The 18,134-nt window shown below is 39.1% G+C and overlaps 1 protein-coding gene across 2 annotated transcripts; it reads right to left on the reverse strand.

Annotated features, from left to right (window-relative positions):
- Positions 1-3,168: 3,168 nt before the first annotated feature.
- Positions 3,169-17,729, reverse strand: fam204a (family with sequence similarity 204 member A). Of its 2 annotated transcripts, none has more exons than XM_086258476.1 (7): positions 17,381-17,729; positions 16,996-17,089; positions 16,101-16,131; positions 15,745-15,847; positions 14,138-14,227; positions 3,745-3,854; positions 3,169-3,562 (listed from the first exon to the last, which is right to left on the reverse strand). In XM_086258476.1, exons 1-7 carry the CDS (start codon positions 17,594-17,596, stop codon positions 3,511-3,513), a joined length of 696 nt encoding a protein of 231 aa, XP_086114602.1. In that variant the 5' UTR covers positions 17,597-17,729; the 3' UTR covers positions 3,169-3,510. The 2 variants fall into 2 exon arrangements, with proteins under 2 accessions (XP_086114602.1, XP_086114601.1); XM_086258475.1 differs by having other exon boundaries at positions 15,745-15,850.
- Positions 17,730-18,134: the final 405 nt, after the last annotated feature.

An 18,134-nucleotide genomic window follows, 5' to 3' on the forward strand; every position in this document is an offset into this window, starting at 1 on the left:
TAATTCATTCAGATAAAATGCAATATGTGGTTTGCAGAATGAAGATGAATACGTAATGAGTGCATGCTCAGCATATTTGTGCGTGGGAATGTTTTTATTTCACGATAGCAAAGGGAGAAAATTAATTGAAAGTTCACTTTCATTCTTTTGTTCTACAAGTCAGGCTAAATGATAAAATAGATGCTTTCGAAGCAGTTTTGAACTAAGAAACAATTAAGAGGGTGTATATGTAACCCACATAATATAGAATAGTTTTTAATTAGTGCAGAGTAAGTGCATTTAAACAGTTTTTATAAATCATAACTGTTAGCCTGACCTAATTCACACACTTTGAGAGAACTGTGCAGAGAACTTTGTTCTTTGCTGCCTGAAAATCGGAACCATAACCTCTGCTTATCACGTGACACGAGCCTGCAGAATGAAACAGCGCATTGATAATTTCATGAAAAGTTTGGTCACAGCTGAAAATTTTCCAGTCGCTACTCCAGATGTCACATCCAGCCTCCTTACTCTCCCGTCCACAAACAGCGGTTAAGTGTGTGCACGCTGCCTCGGTTAACAGGAGAGTGGTGAAGTGTTCCCACACCGCCTCACTGCAGTGTAAACACCGCTCATCCAAACACTGTCAAACTAATTTCCTCACACCACAGAGGTTCATTTTGGCTTTCGGATGAATCAATTCTTCCTCTAATTATCAATTGTGACACCCATAATCACTCTAAGAGTGTAGCGCTGAATAAATGGCATGTCTTTTGTGTTATAATTCTGTGCATCTTGACAAACATGACCCATTAAACAACCCTGTGGCCTTTTTCGAGAGCGACGATTACACTAATTAAAACTGCAAAACATCTGAGAGGGCTGCCGACGTGCCAGAATTAAGCAGGTCATTAAATCAGCCAAGGAATATGTCAACATCCACGCTGTCTGTCACTCCCACTGTGTTACTTTGGGAATAAGGTGTTGGGGAAAGGGGGGGCTTGTGTGCAAGAATACAATCATAACTGACGTGATATCAAATATAAAACCTGACACGTTACAGCTCTTCTGCTTTGGCTCAAGGCACAAAACAAAATAGGACATGAGGTACTAATAAACTAAAAAACAAAACACATCACACTTTGATAATAAAGATGTAAAACTCTTGGTTTGTTTGGTTTTTTTCCTTTTATGAAATGCCAAAGTGGTGTTTTGGCTCTCAGCTCCACTCCGTTTGGAAACTAATGGTTTCCAAATGGAGCTGAACTTTAAAAAAAATAAAAAATGTGTGAAACAAATCCCCCCAAAAACCGCTGCAGCTAAAATTTGATGTGAAAACAATTAACAACACACAAACAAAGCCGCCTTCCTCTGAGCTACACCGCGCTCTAGGTGTGAAGTGTTTTTCAGCGTGGCTAGCCTTTATCAGCAGCATCTCGGAGATCTCTCCTCCGAGTTAATCCTCTTCCAGCCGGCGATAGCAGCAAGCGATAGCGCCAATGTCTTGTTACCAGCAACATATGTTCCCTTTCATACAACAGCAGCTTTCCAACCATTTAATGGGATTGTTGTTGTTGAGGGTTTTTTTTTCTTTTCTTTCAAAGCCGGCTTTACACAACAGTTTTCCTAGAAGTGGTTCGACATGTGCCCAAGGAATTTGTCTCTGCGTTTCGCGACAAATCAGCCCAGGTCAGGGGCTAAGATTGGCCTCCAGTAAGAGACTACTGAAAACACCTCCTCAACATGATGGGAAAGTGGATTTTCCAGCTTAAAAGCAGACTCATCTCTGCTCAGGGCATTATGCTGCGTTCAAAGAGATTAATAAGTGAGATGCTATTGATACGTCGCTGCGCTGCTCTTGGATCAGCACCGGTCATGTTCACTGACATCAACTAGTTTTAAAATAAGGCTACATGAATACAAGTCCACGTACTGTGATGGTTTTTTGTTCTATAATCCTGTAGCAGCAAAAAAGTAGGCCGGTTTTCTTGGAGCGCTCTTATCTTTGGAAAGTTCTGCAATGTTTGTGAAATACGCAATAATCAGACCTGCATCCAGTAATTCCCTGTAATAAATGTCTCGCGCTTAAGCACTTATCCAAAAACTTTCAAAGGCCATACATTTTTTTTTGCTTCCTTCCTAATTCTGCTGCCGTTAATGAAGCATCTCTGATGTTTCCTCACTCTTCAGTCAAGATATATTTTTCATAGCATTCATCAAAGTGAAGAAATCCCATGTTGTACTTTGATGTGCTTAACACAGTTTTAACTTGTGTCTCATTACAGAGATAATTAATAGTTTAATTAGCACCAATTCCCGCCAACTGACAGCTTCTCTGACACAGTCACGTGACATGAGAGGATACAAAACAGTTGCCTGTTTTTTTAAAGTTCACCAAGTTCTCTCGAGCTCATATTTGGTTTTCTTTAGCTCAGGTGTTTTGCGTCATAATGACCTAAAAACTTTTATTGCTGATGTTTTGTTAAATTTACTCCATACCGATGCAGTGAGCCTATGAGAACGCGCCTCACCAGGGGACAAAGTGCTCAAATATGTGAAATGCAAACAACTTAGGTGGATTAATTTTTAATTCTCATTACCTTGAAGCAAAGCAGTCTTTTTTTTTCTTTTAAAGTGGTTTGGTTAAAAAAAAATAAAAAAAAATCAAGCTTTATGACTAAAAGTAATTATCTTTCTTCAGCTTTTTATTGTGCTTGCTGGTTGCAATTAACACTTCCTGGAATCTGAATGAGCATTTCAGGAGTGTTGAGTAGCTGCGGAGGCAAGCGCTGCAGATCAAAAAAAAAAAAAAAAAAGCAGAAGAAGAAAAAAGATCAAAGTAAGAGGGAGAGGAACGGTTTTTAGACGAGTTTACAGATGCTGAAGAGAGCTCATCACACAATGAGCAGTGAGTGTATGCTTCGAGAAACAGCGTGCGCCTCTTGTTCAGGCTCCGAAACAATAGCGTGGGCGAGGGCCAGCAGCAAAGCCTCTGCTTCGAACTTCCAGTTTACGACTGCTCACAACAGTTTACAGCAGCCAAATTTCATTTTCTACTCCCAAATCCTATCGCACATTATCCTGTACATTGCATTAGAGCTCTAATCTTTCCTTTCTCTTCCTCAGAAGAAGAAAAGAGCGCCTTCATGATTAACCCACTTTACAGCAATAAATAAACGCATCATCCAGTAATGTACACCAGATTTAATTTGAAGGGGGGGGCAGAACGCTCAAATCACTGAAATGTAATGAAAAATAACACAATGCAGACACCAGTGGGTGCCTTAGGAATTAATTTGAATGCTCCATCATTTTTTCCTCCTTTTTACTCTTTGGATTGGGGTTTTTTTTCATCTCAGCCAACTGCTGACTTTTCTCCTCTCCCATGCTGCTGCTGTAAAATCTTCAAAATATACAAAAAATTATAAGAAGAAACATGATTAGTCTGCCACACACACACACACATATATATATGTATATATACACACACACACACACACATAAAGTCTTGTTCTTCTTCCTCCGTGTTTTTCACATGTAGCCCATGTTGCTTTTGGTTTCCCACCGCCTCTTCGCCTCAAAGCTGCAAAACAGAAAAAAACAAAACTTTGAAGCTCTTATGAATACATTTTAGCCATCAACTTCAATCACACTAGCTAATTCAGGCTTCGGCGGCTCTATCTTAACTGTACTTGAACCCAGAGTGGTCGCGCATGGCAGAAATGATGGCAAGCATAAACATGAGACCAGAGACAGACGTCATACCCCCAGGCTATTTGCTTCTTCCTTTTCTGCGCTGCCCTCAAAGCTTCCTCTTCCTGTTTGCCTTGCACAAAGTCACGGCAATCAGCAGCTTGAGCGATTTTCACGGCCATCTATTTGGAGGCAGACAGAGGAGAGGCTCATTAGAGAATGAAAATCAGTCTGTGGCAAGAAAAAAGCCCCTTCTGACTGATGTGTGAGGGTGGCTTCTTGTCGAAGTCTCTGCTGCCTGCGATGCCTCCTCCACACCACAGCAAAACTGTCATTAAACCAAACGACACGTGAATGCCGTACAATCCTGCAGTCTAGCAAGTCTGGCGATATGTGACGTCAGGACTGAGTGCAACATATTTGACAGAATGTGACCACGAAAGCCTACATTATATATTTCATTCAGTAGGAATAAATGCTATTTTACATGTATGCAACAATAATTCTGCAGCAAACACCTGCTTATTTCTATGAATGAGATGTACAATATCTTACAAGTCATGAAGCATTTAAAAGAAAAAAAAGAAAAAAATGAAGTCAATATGTGAGCAGCTCTTTTTAAAAGGTACATGGCAGATGGGTTGCCCCATCATAATGGAGAAAATCTGCTTCAACGTGTTCTGTTTTTATATATTATCCCAAAGCCTGCGTAGTCAGGTCTGTAGCAGGACTCGATGTTCCTGTTTTTACTGAGGATTTGAACCTTCCTTGATGTATCTGAGCAGCTAAAGCTTCTTACACACTTTCTAAATGGATGCTAAACTTGGAAGTAGGGACAACACCTGCTTAGATTACAAAGAAAAGTGGAAAAAATATCAATATCTGCTTGTTTTCTTTGTATTTTGTCAAAGAGTAGCGAATAAAGTCACTCGGCTCTCACATTTTAGATGATAGATTAAATGTGACATTTTTTCTTCGAGGACTGCAAAGAATTTTTAGATGTTGTAGAGAACTAAAAGCTGAATATTATGCACAGGTCTCTACAAATATTAACAAAAAGTGTAGTTTTATTTTTTTTGAACATGAGCACTGTTTCAATAAAATTCTCATCACTATATATTTGATGTATTTTAAGAGCTGTGTTTTTCAGCTTAGAGTTTACAGTCTTTCCCCCTCCATCCTCTCAATGCTGTTTCTTTTAGATCCTTTTTTTAATGTGCAAATGAAATACTAAACAAACAATGACAGACGATGTCAGCTGTGCTGCCTCCCCCCCTCCACTTCAAAAATGTTGCAAAGGCGTTTTCCACTCGTCTCCAATTGTAAAAGAGACTTTTTTTTTGGAGCAATGCAGGCAGTCCCTGAAATCAGAAGTGAAGAGAATGACCGTGACTGTAAGAGGCAAACATTCAAATCCCAGGGAAGACATATGTGTGTATTGTGAAGCAGAATAATCCCAATAACCCCAGTCACACAGAAGCACAGGAAACAAAGGGAAAAATCCTGCCCCCTCTTTCACTCCTGAGATAGGTTTATTATTCAAGCAAAGGCAAACTTTGATAAACAACTTGGAACAATTTCACCAAACCTTTGGGTAATTCTTTGTAATATTCAGAGTACAATCAAGGGGGAAAGAAAGTCTTAAGGTAATGAAGAAATGTGCCACCACTGCACCACTTTAAAAAAAAAAAAGACCTGCTGGAAAAAAATGTTTCAATTATAATTAAGTGGGATAAACTTTATTAGAAAGACTGAAACTAAAATATCTCCTAATGCATGCTGGGATTAAGCAGGTCAGAGCGAGCAGGCAGGAAAAATTAAACTCTAAAGGCTTTTTATCACCATATTTCAGGAACCAAGGGTGTAAAATGTTCTAATTTGGGATACATTAAAAGCCATAAAGGTCTTTCAAAAAGATTAATGGTACTTTGCTTGGATTTAAGATAAGGGCTCCGGCTGGCTGCAAGTACTGGGCTCCGGCTGGGCCCTCAAGGCATTCATCTATACAGTCACTGGAAGATTTGTGAGAGCGTCTGCATAACCTGAAGCGTACATACTATGACAGTTCTCCAGTTCTTTGCCATTTTTATAGGTTTTAAATTCCTCAAATCATGTTTTCTCCTCTTTTCTCCTCCCCTCTCCTCTTTAAGAGAGTTATAACAAGGAGGGGGGACGGTTGCTCAAACATTTGCAGTAGATTTGCGAGCAGATAAAACCACTTCAGGGTGTTCCCTGCTTCTTGGCAGAGCAGCGTAGGTGCTAAATGCTTCTGAGTGGCTCTGATGCATGCTGAGATTATAAACCACACATTTATTAAATTGTTGACAAATCTGAGAACAGCTCTTGCTCTCTGTGTTTGTAAAGGAAAAAAAAAAAGAAAGCCACACTGGCTCATTCTGGGAGCAAATCAAACGAAACTGCATGATGCTAAATGGTTTAATTTGGAGATTTACTGACAGAGCTTTTTCTTTTTGCCTACACGAGGATTACCCACATTAACCTGCTCTCCTGTGGGGTTGCATTTGAAATGCAAAAGGTCTTGAAAACACGCCTTCCTGAACATTCCAAAAGCAAAATTAAAACCCACTTCCATGGCCCTCATTTCCCCCTCTTTTAAATTCACAACACAGCTTTTACTACATTTAAAGCATTAAAGGTCTTTAATATTTTCCCTGTTTCTTTTTTTATATCTGTTTAGTCTACACTCCCTGATTGTCTTTGCTGGGGCTCAACATTAATGTCAACCAAGTTACCTAGGAGACAGAACAGATCAAAGAGACAAAAAAAAAAACCCTCAAATGTCTGATTAATCAAGCCTGCAAACAGCTTATTTCTTTTAGCCTGCATGCAAGTATGAAAATGAGATTCCGAGAGCAGTACATTGTGCAGATTTGTTCATTCTTATCTGAACAAAGCCAGCGGCAGCTTATTTCATGGATCACTGGCACTGTCAGCGCTGTGGCGCCGAGCAGGTGACGGCTCCTCTTTCTGTGGCGAGAACAAAATTAGCAAAAAGTCGGCACAAATTAGCCTCTCATATTTTCAGTAATATGACATTATTTTTCATTTACTTTTTTGATCCACTTTTCAGGATTTTTTCCTCCCCCCTCCCCTTGCGTGCATCTTAGTGCCAAATCCTTTCACATCACAGGCTGGGGAAAAATAAGAATGGAAGTACAAAGCGGGAATAAAGGCAGGAGACAGGAAAACCTCCTGCATTCTTTGTTTATGTGGCTCCTAAAAGGCAATTCTTCCCACTCCACCACATATTAATGTACAATTAAATGTCCATCACATGCATGTTTCCCGTGCCTCGTTTCTCTCTCCCTCTCTCTCCTGTGTGGCCTGTGTGCAGCCCTGCTAAAAACAAGGTTTATTCAGAGGATTAATTCTCTGACCTTTGGAAGATTTGAAGGCAAAAAATTCAGCCTGCACAATGCTGGCACTGCAGCAGCAGCAGCAGCAGCTTAAGGCCACTAGGAGGGTTAAGTCAATAGTGCCGTTTTCTGTTCATCCATGTTTGGGTCGTCATGGAGATTCAAGCAGAGACCCAAACATGGGGCCTTGATACAAAAAATAAATACGTCAAAATTTGCATTGCGTGTGTGGAAATCACGCACAAAGTTGCTCATAATAACGCTTTCACACTTTGTTTTCATTTGTGTGTCTGTTTTATGCTGCGTCCCTCCTTTTGTAGCACAGGGATCATAAAAACACTGTGGCAATTAACCAGCCAGTGCAAAAAGACAATAGCTGAATGGGAGATGAGAAAAATACGTCTCCATGTGGATAAAGTGTTAAAGCTCCTATTAACAATATGAAATAAATGATGGCTTTAAGGAAGAAATGGCCTTAAATCCATTCATAAATTTCCTATCCAGGAAGCCTCTTCCAATTAAAACGTGTGAGAGGTGGATTAACAAGGGCTATATGGCTTTGCCTCACTAAATCACCTCCCCGAGCTGCTCTGCTGCATTTGACGTGTAAACGATTAATGACCAGCCTAATTCCCTTATCACACTACCTTAATGCCTAAATAATGTGGCCTTAGTCAACTTTGGAAAGCAGGGCTATATAAGAAAGGAATGAATATCAGATTAGGCAGCTTGTGTGTTATTTCAGCATAATTTCTTAGGACTGAGGTGGAAGGGGGAAGAAATACGTGTCTCTGGCTTCTTAGCCTCAGCGTTGCAGCAGGACAGGGAAGGTCAAAAGATCGAGGGGTCAATCAGCACCACCCATATCGTATTCAAAAGAAAAGATTTTACGAGATTTTATTTAGTTAGTCCGTTATTTAAATCTCCAAGGTGAAACAATAGGTTGAGGTAAAATAAAAAATCCGACCCTAGAATCAGAGGTGCTCTCTTGCTGCTGTTTTTATTATCAAGTCGTCTACAGATTATTTACATGATTCACAGTAAGTCTAACTTGTACTAGGCCTTTGGAGGGCCAGGTCAACACCCAATGATAGTCAGTTTATTGTTACAGAACACAAAGGAAAAGATACTGTCATTATTTCTGAAAACGACTCAAAGTGATACAAATGACTTACACAAACTAAGATTTTTTTTTTCCAATATAAGAAATCAAATGTTACATAAGGAAATATAGCTATTTATTATTAAAGATGCATCGAGTCTTTGCTCTACAGCTGCACTTTGTTAAAAAGGATACATTTGTTCATACCTGCTGGTTTGACTCCTGAAACAAATGATTATTTTGTTGATGTAAAAGACTGTTTTGTCCATCACTTGTCTTCAAATTGATTTCGTCCAACATAAAGCCAAAGGGCTGCTAATTGTACATACTGCTGAGCAGTTTAATCTATCAATACATTAGATTTTATAAAAAGAAGTAGTGCAATGTGGAATTAGTTATCACCAATAAAAGATCTTTTGGCCATTTTTTGTTATTTGGGGTTTTCATTTACTTAGTTCAGAAAAACTCTGTGGTGAAGCCAGACTATAAAGTTGAAGGAAATTAAAATAATAGAGTAAAATATCTAATTTTTTTAATGTAAGCAGAATATGTTGTTACTGTTTTCCAATAGCAAACAAAGTAATTATGTAATGGACAAACTGCCATAGCTTTTCTTAGGAGCTTAACAGTGATCGTAGAAAAGGTAAATCACTGATTGTCAATGTCTAATAATGAAGGATAAACAATTACAATGTGTCACTGTTTTCATTATAATACAGTCAGAATATCATAGCACGCACCTTCATGCTGTTATATTCCCACTACAGTGTCAGTTTTCTTTGGGGCAGCCTCATTAGAGCTTTTTGTCATCTTGCCTCCTCTTTGACAAACAGAATTACACGGAAAGCTAAAAACAATGGCACTTCAGGGAAGGCACAGGAGAACAGCAATGTCTCCATTTCCTTTTCTAGTAATCTGATCCTAGATACATACAAGATGTCATCTTTAGGGAATAGACAAAAAAAAAAAATCTCTGAAAGTTCGTCTGCTTTGTGCCATTTCATTATCTCGCCTCCTCTGAGTAGGGTAGGCTTATTAGCAAGCTTTGAACTCACACTTAGAATAATATGCCATCAACAGTTTTATAAGCTAATTAGAAAAAAAAACTGTTTAATTAATGAGTGACTGGCAATAAAATGGCAATCATGAAAAAAGAAACCAAGGGTGCTAAGCTTCCACTACCACCAATTAAGGCCTAATTACAAACAAATTATATATGTGTTTTGCTGTGGGCTTTAATTTAAAAAAAATGGCTTTAATTAAAAGAGAAAACATGCTAATTAATTAAACAGCACACAAATCTACATTGAAAAGTATGCTTTGTCTATCAAGTAATTAATGAAATACAATAATCCAAATGAGATTCCCAGGCATTTGATAAAAGCTTAGTACCCATTTCAAAATCCATTTCAAAATTAATGGGCGAAAATTTAATGTGAGTCATCCAGAGATACAATAAAAGTTCATTCAGTGATAAATTGCTTATGCTGAAGGAAAAATGAACAAAGAGGAGAGTTTCCCTGAACTCTCTGCGAGGTGGCCTGGGGGGGCTCGCAGGGGAGACGGAGTCAGACTCCTTCTCTGATGTGGGGCGGGGAAAGTCAAAATCTGATAAAGCCTACTTTCCACAAAAGCGCCGCTCATTAATTTTTTGATTACAAACACAGGGCATGGCGGGGGGAAGGTGGCGAGAAGAAAAAAGGTGTTAAATAACATAAATATCATGAAACACTCTTAGTTCAGCTCTTTGTTTCAACTAAGCCACCATGTCTCCTCTGACAAAATGCCGCGCCACCTTTGTTTCACAGCGTTTAAGCGAGGCTTTCCAAAGGGTAGATTTCAAGGACAGTGGGGCTTTTCCTTTCAGCAGCTGCACTATTGAAATGCAAGCTAGAACATAATGAGGGATGTTATAACCATCCGCATGTTCAAAAGCTACAGAAACTATAAATGGCTCCAGTTAATACATATTCATATGGCTAATTACAATACAATCTATTAGGAGGGATTCATTTTTAAACAGTTTGGATGTAGCACGTTATTATTACTCAAAGTGGCATAACAAGAAAGCTCCACGACAAAAGGTCAATCCAGACTACATGTAGCAGTTCCGATATCCAATTAAATCACCAAATACCAGTATAGGCCTTAAAAGTTCAATGCCGGTCAGCCTCTGGTCTAAAACATACTGGGCCGTGCATAGTTTGTTGTTGGTGGTGGTTTTTCTGTTGCAGGGCATAGGCTGAAAAGAAAAACTGTCTTTTAAGACACCTTCTTTGTACTTGTGGCCATGTACATGGGGCTGCTTCCATCCTGATGGTGAGGCCAGCAGCAATGCAACATAGTTTTTCATTTTTCATATCCTTAAGCTCCTGCAAGTCATGAAATACACCCGACATCCATGTTTGTGGCAGACTACAGAGAGTTTCTGTTTTGAAATGTTAATGCCACTCTAATAACTGTGATGACAGCCATGGGGCAATAAAAGGCTAACACAACATGATGGTCTTTTGTAAAGAAATATACCCACTTACTGTATATGAAGCAAATGTACGGATACATTCAAAAACAGATCAGCGGCTCTGTTTAATAAAATAGATATTTCATTTTTCCTGTTGATTGAAGTACTACAATGAGAATGTGGATTAGTGCAGCAAAGACAGTAGTTTACATTAGTGTCCGATTTAGAGTACAGTCATTATAGAATAAGTAGTCATTGTTCCGAAAATTGCACGGTTCTAATAACCCTTCAAAGGACTTAGAATAATTTGTAATAGTAAGCTGGCTACATGTCGAGAGGTGTGCCTGTCTCCCAATGAATGACACGCAGCATAGGTTCCAGGCTCCCACCCCTGCGGCCCTGAATTGAATCGTTAACAAGTAGGGTGGATAGAAAAGATGGATGGATATAAAATTTTTGAGTGTGATAACCTGATAGCTTAAATCATATTTATTTAGATATTGAAAGCACCTTATTATGGTGTCCCACAGGGATCAATCGTTGGTCCACTGCTCTTCCTGTTACATGTAAATCACAATCACACAAATTCCAGAAGTAATTTTGAATGTTTTGTGTGACGCTGATGATTTAATGGATGATTTAAGCTTTTGGGGGGTTTTGTCAACAGGTCAGACTCAAATCTGGGCCGCTGCAGTCTGACCATGTGAGCTAAAGTGGCACCCAGTCAAAAAGTAGAGTTAGATGTAGAAATTGAGTAGATTTCAGTACCTTATAGTCGTGTGAAAAAGTAAGTATAACACTTTGATTGCTTTGGTTTTACTGCATTTGATCCTGTTTGATACAGTGACTACAGATAAACATAAGATAACATAAGATTTTCTTTACTACTTATCAGTTATAATCTTTTCATACTAGCTCATTTACCAGGAACAGAAAAATCAATCTGCTAAATATGAGCTGCTGGATGCTATCAGGCCTCATGACATGCTTTGAGCCGTTTATAGTGTATGTGTCTGTCACTTCTTGTTATGCTAATTACAGAATTAATAAGCCCGTACGCAGCTTGCTGCAGAGTAAAATAATGTGCAGTAATCAAAGGATGGAGACCAAGTCTTAATTGGAGGACTTGCACCTTTTAATCTACTGAACTATTAAGACTACTTTAGAGGCAAGGAGATTTTTACATTGTTTTCTGTCTTCTAAAGCATGTGAAAAGAAATCTAAATGCGCTGAGGAGGATCAACAGGCATCTTTATGAGAAAAGAAACTGTCTGTATAATTTATTAAACTACATTAGGAAGCTTTGGAAATGCACTGTAGACAATAATAAAAATTTCTTTAGAGGGGTAATATGTTTATTTAAAAATCTGAGCATGTCTTCACGAATTAATCTAAAAACAAAGGCTTTCAGCTTTGAAACATATTTAAAAACCGTAATGAGAATAAAAACCCACAACCTGCAATATCCAAGCCGCGTGTCTTAGAAGTTTGACAGATGAAAGAAAACATATCTCAGAATTTATAAGGAGCCTTCAAAACAGGGTTTTACCAAATTGTTTTAATGTTTAGATTAAAAAAACGTAAGAAAGGAAGTAGAGCAAATGGAAATCATTAATTGACTTGTGGGAGCTCAAAACAGCAGAAACAAACATTTCCGTCTTACAAAAGAGGGGATTCTGACAGCAAGCTCTCTATCTTTCTTCTATTTCCCTTTGCTTTGAGGAGATAAGTGGGAATGCATTAGATTGAGGATGAAAATACTCTGAAACATTGTCATCCAACATGTACCAGCATTTTCTTTACAAAACAATGCCTAGAGGGACAAACAGGCCTCTTCAGTTCTTCACAGCTGTCGGAATGCTTTTGCATTTTTCGCGAAGAAAACCTGTTCCTATTCTTCGAGTGAAAAGCCTGCCACAATCATGTCAGGATGTTATGACCGTAAACAAATTAAACATCTAAGCAATTCCGTGCCAAATGAGCCACTCAATTATAACCTTGAAATTGATTCTGGCCACAGCGGAGATTATTGATCCTCTAAATGTTTGTCACAGTGCTCCCGTCAACGTGAACAGGAAGGCGGTAAACAAACACTCTGGTCCTAAATGCTATCTGAAATACAGGCTGCATTAATATACACTATAATCCTTTATAACTGATTCAGAATCCCTTAAACTTTCTGGCTTTTAGCTTCCATTTCTCTCCCATTTTTTTTTCTTTTTTAACTATGAGCAGGACTGCTTGTCTTTGTATTCGAAAGAAAACCTGTACAACTTTGCATCAGCTAGCATTTAGGGATTTAAAAATAGTCAAATCTATACTCTCTTGAAATGAAGTTATCACTGCCTAACAATGAATTGCGGCTGCCAAACTGCTGTCAGGTCCCATCACGGCTCTGGCAAGACACAAGGCAGGTGCCAGGGAGGCGAGAACCTCAGCTCAGGCTAAAACCAATCCACCAGCGCTCTAAGAGGCTTTCTGAAAGTACAGCACAGGTGCCACTCACAAGAGCTTTCATTTAACTCCCTCATATTCGATCACTCTGCTCGCAGTTAGAATGGAAATATGAAGGGGCTCTAATGCTTGCACACCAATGTCTATTACACAATGGAGATACTAGGTCACAAATGTAATGCTCACACAATTAGCACAGTTGATATTTTCATTTAGAAACCTCCTTATCCATTCAAGAGGTTCTGGTTGCAATTTGTTTTTCGATTACTTGCTTTAAATCGAATCATATCCAGATTTTTTTTAACGAAAGAAATCACATCATTTGCACCTCCTATGTTTCTTCTCCACAGCGAAGCCAGTAATGGCTCTAGCTGCCGTCCACTACGTGAACATGAGAGTAAAAGTTACATTTTTGAACACCACGTTTAAATAACTTTAATTTTTCTGTTGAGCAGCGTTAAATGGACGGCCCCTCCCACCTTATAACTCCAAATTGAAATCCTCAGATGCCAGGAAAACCTGAGCCTGTTCCATCTTTTTGTTGCCACTATTACAAAATGAAAATGCTCATGCGACGCTGTAAGCAAAATGCATCATAAAACAAAGAAGTTTAACTTTGATGCTCCGGCGGAGAAGTAACGCTGCAGCTGTATGTCTTTTTAACCACAATTATGTGTGTGTGGGCTACATTTTATGCTAAATTAGTTTCAAACCACTTGATCCTTGATGCCTGCCAAGGCGGTTAGTTACAAAACTTCAGGCACTGCATTTAGGGACATGTACACTTCAAAGGTATGAAACTCTTACCTGGAGAATGATTTAACAGTTGGCTTGAAAGCAATGTACCCTTCATTAAAAAGCAGAGCCAAAAGTCCTTTAGACACTGCCGCACTTCAAAACTAAGGGGAGGGCTTTCCATTAACTCAATGGAAAAGAGCTGCAGGACTGAATGGTGGATGTCTGCGTGTGTTTTTGTTCCTCTATGTCTTTGCAGCAGAAATGGCCACGGATCCATTAGCCTGATTTGTCACAGCGGGAGCACCCCAAAGATCTCTTATCAGCACAACGTACCTCTCGAGTGGCGAGTCTGTCGCTCATCTCCTCCGCCTTTGCAATGTCCCCTTCAGCTATGGCCCTCTCTATGCTCTTTTCTAGGCCGGACTGCAGAAGAGGGGAAAAAAAAAATCGTTTTTTTTTTTTTTTTTTGAAATAGGGGTAGAGAAAAAAAAAATCAAAGAGTAACTTCAAAAGTCCCCAGGGCCTTATTTTTAATATGATTGCCATTACTACAAATATGTAGATTTCGCTTCACAAATGAAAACCTTTTTGATTGGATATTAGTGGGGAAATCTTAGAAATGCTACAGGAGATTACCAAACATAAATGTGACTCTTTAATTACACATTTCCATTACAGGCCTAAGCAGAGGGGGGTGCCGAGAAGCCCCCGGTCACTGATGGCAAGGCAGTTCTGCTGTGATGAGACTATCTCAGCGAGCCGAGTACCAGATTTCTTCAGCCCCCCCAAATTTCATCATGGTGGAAAAAAAAGATACACTGGAAAGAAACTGCAATTATTAATGTGTCCCCTCTGATGTATTGTTGACTCACTGTAAAAGTACAGTAAAGTAAACATCAAGTTTTAAAACGCAGAATTTTATTAATTTTTTTGACTCCGATTGGTCAGCTCTGATTTAGTGCGCTCATTACAGTTCAATGTCCTGAACGTACCCGATCCGACTCGTGAACTCAGTTATCACCAGCAGTTTCTCACAAGCAGAACTCAAACGGACAGACGGTCATCGTTTATGCTGTGAACTGTGTTTAAGGTTAGGGTTTGGAGAAGCTGCTGCCAGATAAATAATCACATCTGGCAACTGTGATATAGTTTTTCCTCAATTACCTCACTTCAAATTGTTCGAAAGACTTGCCAGACTCGAAATAATATATTAATTACAAGGATCTGCATTTGAGTGATGAAAGAGAACCTCATTATGATAATGTGGCAAGTTCTGTTACATCCAGCTTGGCACCCCATTCAAAATGAGGCTAAATTCACAAAAAAAAAGAAAAAAGAAAAAACCCTCAATTTTATGCTGCTGAGATAAATTAAGCACAAAATACTCCAAAATAATCATTAAAGGGATTTCACATTGAAATTAGAACAGTTCCCATTCATTGGTCAATCGTAATGTTCATCAAGCTTGCAACTATTTTTGCTTCATTAGCAATTTGCAATCGTTTTGCATTAAAGGTTTGGTCATCTTTAAGAGCTGAAATGCACTCAAATGGAAGAAAGTTCAGTTTTACATTTTTGTCTTTGTTCCAGCTGCAGTCACAGAGGCTGTAACCATCTCATCTTCTGCCAAGCAACACTTGGATTTTCAGTCTTTTTGCAGGTGAAGAAAAAAATCCTACATCTCACTTGAATCTTAACCACGCTAGAAAGCAGATTCACCCTAATCTTATCACTAAACGTAGCTGAGCATAATCCCCAATGTACTTCTCAATGTCAGGTTGAGTTATTATAAAGGTCCCCCTAATCCACATGTCATATCACGTAAAACAATGAGACGGTACAGTGGCAACGAAACACAAAGGATGTGAAGGTGTTTCTAACAGCTAAGACAGACACAGTATTAAACCTCAGAAGATAAGTTGGAAGGCAGTCTTTGTTACCTTCGGAGGGGGTTTGGAACATGCAGGGGGATGAAATCGATCATTTACACCAAAATACTGCTTAAGCTCATCCCAGTGCTTCTCCCGCTCCTCTTGACGCTCTCTGCTGACAGAGAAAATGTCTGTTAATGCTCATGTAGACCAGCATTGCAATAAGACATATATCGTGTCCATCTTTTTATTAACTTGACTGTATTTCTTTTGTTACCCTTCTAATCAGATCTATGTGTTTTTCATACTTTTTGGCGACAGCATTTTGTAAGGAATTTGCCCGTAAGGATAGTTTGACAAACAGGAAAGGAAACATCCTTCACTTTACCTGACTATTCATAGTCTGTAATGTTGTGTAACAGTACCTTGTTTCTGCAGGTTCCCCACGTTCTGCTCCTGTGAAATTACACGCACAAGACAAACAAGTTAATGATACGTAGGTTTCTTCTGTATGAGTCTGCCTGTCAAGTTCACTTTACATCAATGGCCACGTACAGTCCACTTTGATCTTAAGTGGGCCAAACCAGTGAAATTCCCCTTTATGTAGTAGTTTAACTGCATAAGCAATACCTGAGCTATCTCAATATAAGAAAAAGAAGTGCAATTTCAACATAGTGCAATTACACTGTCGTTTAATTGTTTAACATCATTACATTGGGGGAGTACGAATGATTTCGGGAGAAGTCTTTATCAGTAGACCGAGCTGTCAAAATGTATGACAATATAGTTAAAATGTACATCTTCCTTCAGATTTTCCAAAGACATCCAGTAGGCTGGACTGGAATCTTTGTCTGGCCCCCGGGCCTTATGTTTGGCACCCCTGATATTACTTCAGTTGTTAGCTATACCATGTGTACCAATAAGTTGCTCGACTACCTTTAAGGTAAGTTTCTATCAAATACAAAGGTTTATTTTCTTACAAATTGACCAATATTTTGTCCACTGGAAAAATGTGCAAACAATTAGAGCCTGACTGATGAACTAGTTGGCCAATATTATCAACCAATCTATCACTAGCCTATCACAAATATATCAGTATTATAAATACATTTTGCTATAAAAGGTGCTTATTTTATAAACACTGTCTTCACACAGTATGTCCAGCAGAGCTACTCAAGTTTCACTTCTTCCAAAATGCTCTGCAGTATCTGCAGCACCTGCAGCAGAGCAGAGTAAGGTACTAATATTGGCCAATATATTGATATTGGAACTACTGAATTACAAAAACTCCCCCATCTGTTGGATGTAGAACTACATTACCTTTCTTTCGCTTTCTTCTTTTCCTTTTTCTTCTGTCTTCTGTGACCTTTAATATCCTTATATCATCTTTCTTCCTCCGCAGATCCTGGAATTTCTTAAAGACACATACAAAGTGAATACAGCATCACTGCTCTTGATTCTTTTCTGCTGCAGCTGTACAGATGTGACATACGAAGAGGGCTTCAAAACCCTGCTTTTCTCACTTCAGATGAACCGTTAGCTTAAGTCTGAGCTGGGCTGGGGGTACTGCAGCAATAGTAAATGTAAACTTAGAGATAGTTAGCGTGAAGCTAACTTTCAGAGTTAGCTTCATTTATACAGGCATCACTAAAACCAAAGAGGTTAGCCTGTACCTAGAATGAAAAATAAGATCAATACAACATACTTGCCACATTTCTTGGGATATGCCAGGCATACTGCATGTCGGAGAGTCACTGGCTGCAGTGTGAGTCGATTGTGACTCCTCCAGCGAGCATGTGTTTTTAGCAGAGCCCTTTTCAAATTCCCTCTTCTCGTCTTCTAAATCGCCCGGCTTGTCCTCCTCGTCATCTGAACTGAGGTCGTCTTCGGTTAAACCACTGGGCAGGAGTCCGCTGTACATAACGAATCAGTAGATTATATTCAGCATATACGGGTAATTTATGATTGCACTGTATTTTAAACGGTCCGTAATAGGTAAACTACAGATTTCCACAACAGTTGTTAGGAACGACTGTCATTTCCGGGTAAACACTGCGACGCTGCCTGCTAAATGGCACCGATTGGCTGATCGCAAACAGCGCTGAGCACAACGTCCAATCAGCGTTGTTGCTAAACAGTGGAGCACGAGGACTAAAAGCAACCTCTTATTGGCTGCATTGGTAGGAACTTTTAAGAAGTTTAGGTTTTATTTAACATATTCCTTAATATTTTCCTAGTATTCGGGTAAGGAGGTATTTTAGCTCCGAAGGAGCTCAAGCTTTACAGAAAAGTGAAACAGCTGCTGGACCGTTTCTAATTGAGGTGAGCCGGGCTACTGACAGGTCCGTGAATTACCAGGAATCATTCAAATGTTAACCTATATTTGTGTTATGTTCTCTGTGAGATAAGCTTCATTCTCTGACCAATAGTTCGCAATTTGCTTAAAGTGCTTTGGGCAT

The sequence above is a fragment of the Aulonocara sp. 'chitande type north' Nkhata Bay genome, linkage group LG13, assembly GCF_057382095.1.
Source record: "Aulonocara sp. 'chitande type north' Nkhata Bay isolate Kocher_YH1m ecotype deep benthic linkage group LG13, A_spYH_male_GT1.1, whole genome shotgun sequence".
Classification (NCBI taxonomy): domain Eukaryota; kingdom Metazoa; phylum Chordata; class Actinopteri; order Cichliformes; family Cichlidae; genus Aulonocara; species Aulonocara sp. 'chitande type north' Nkhata Bay.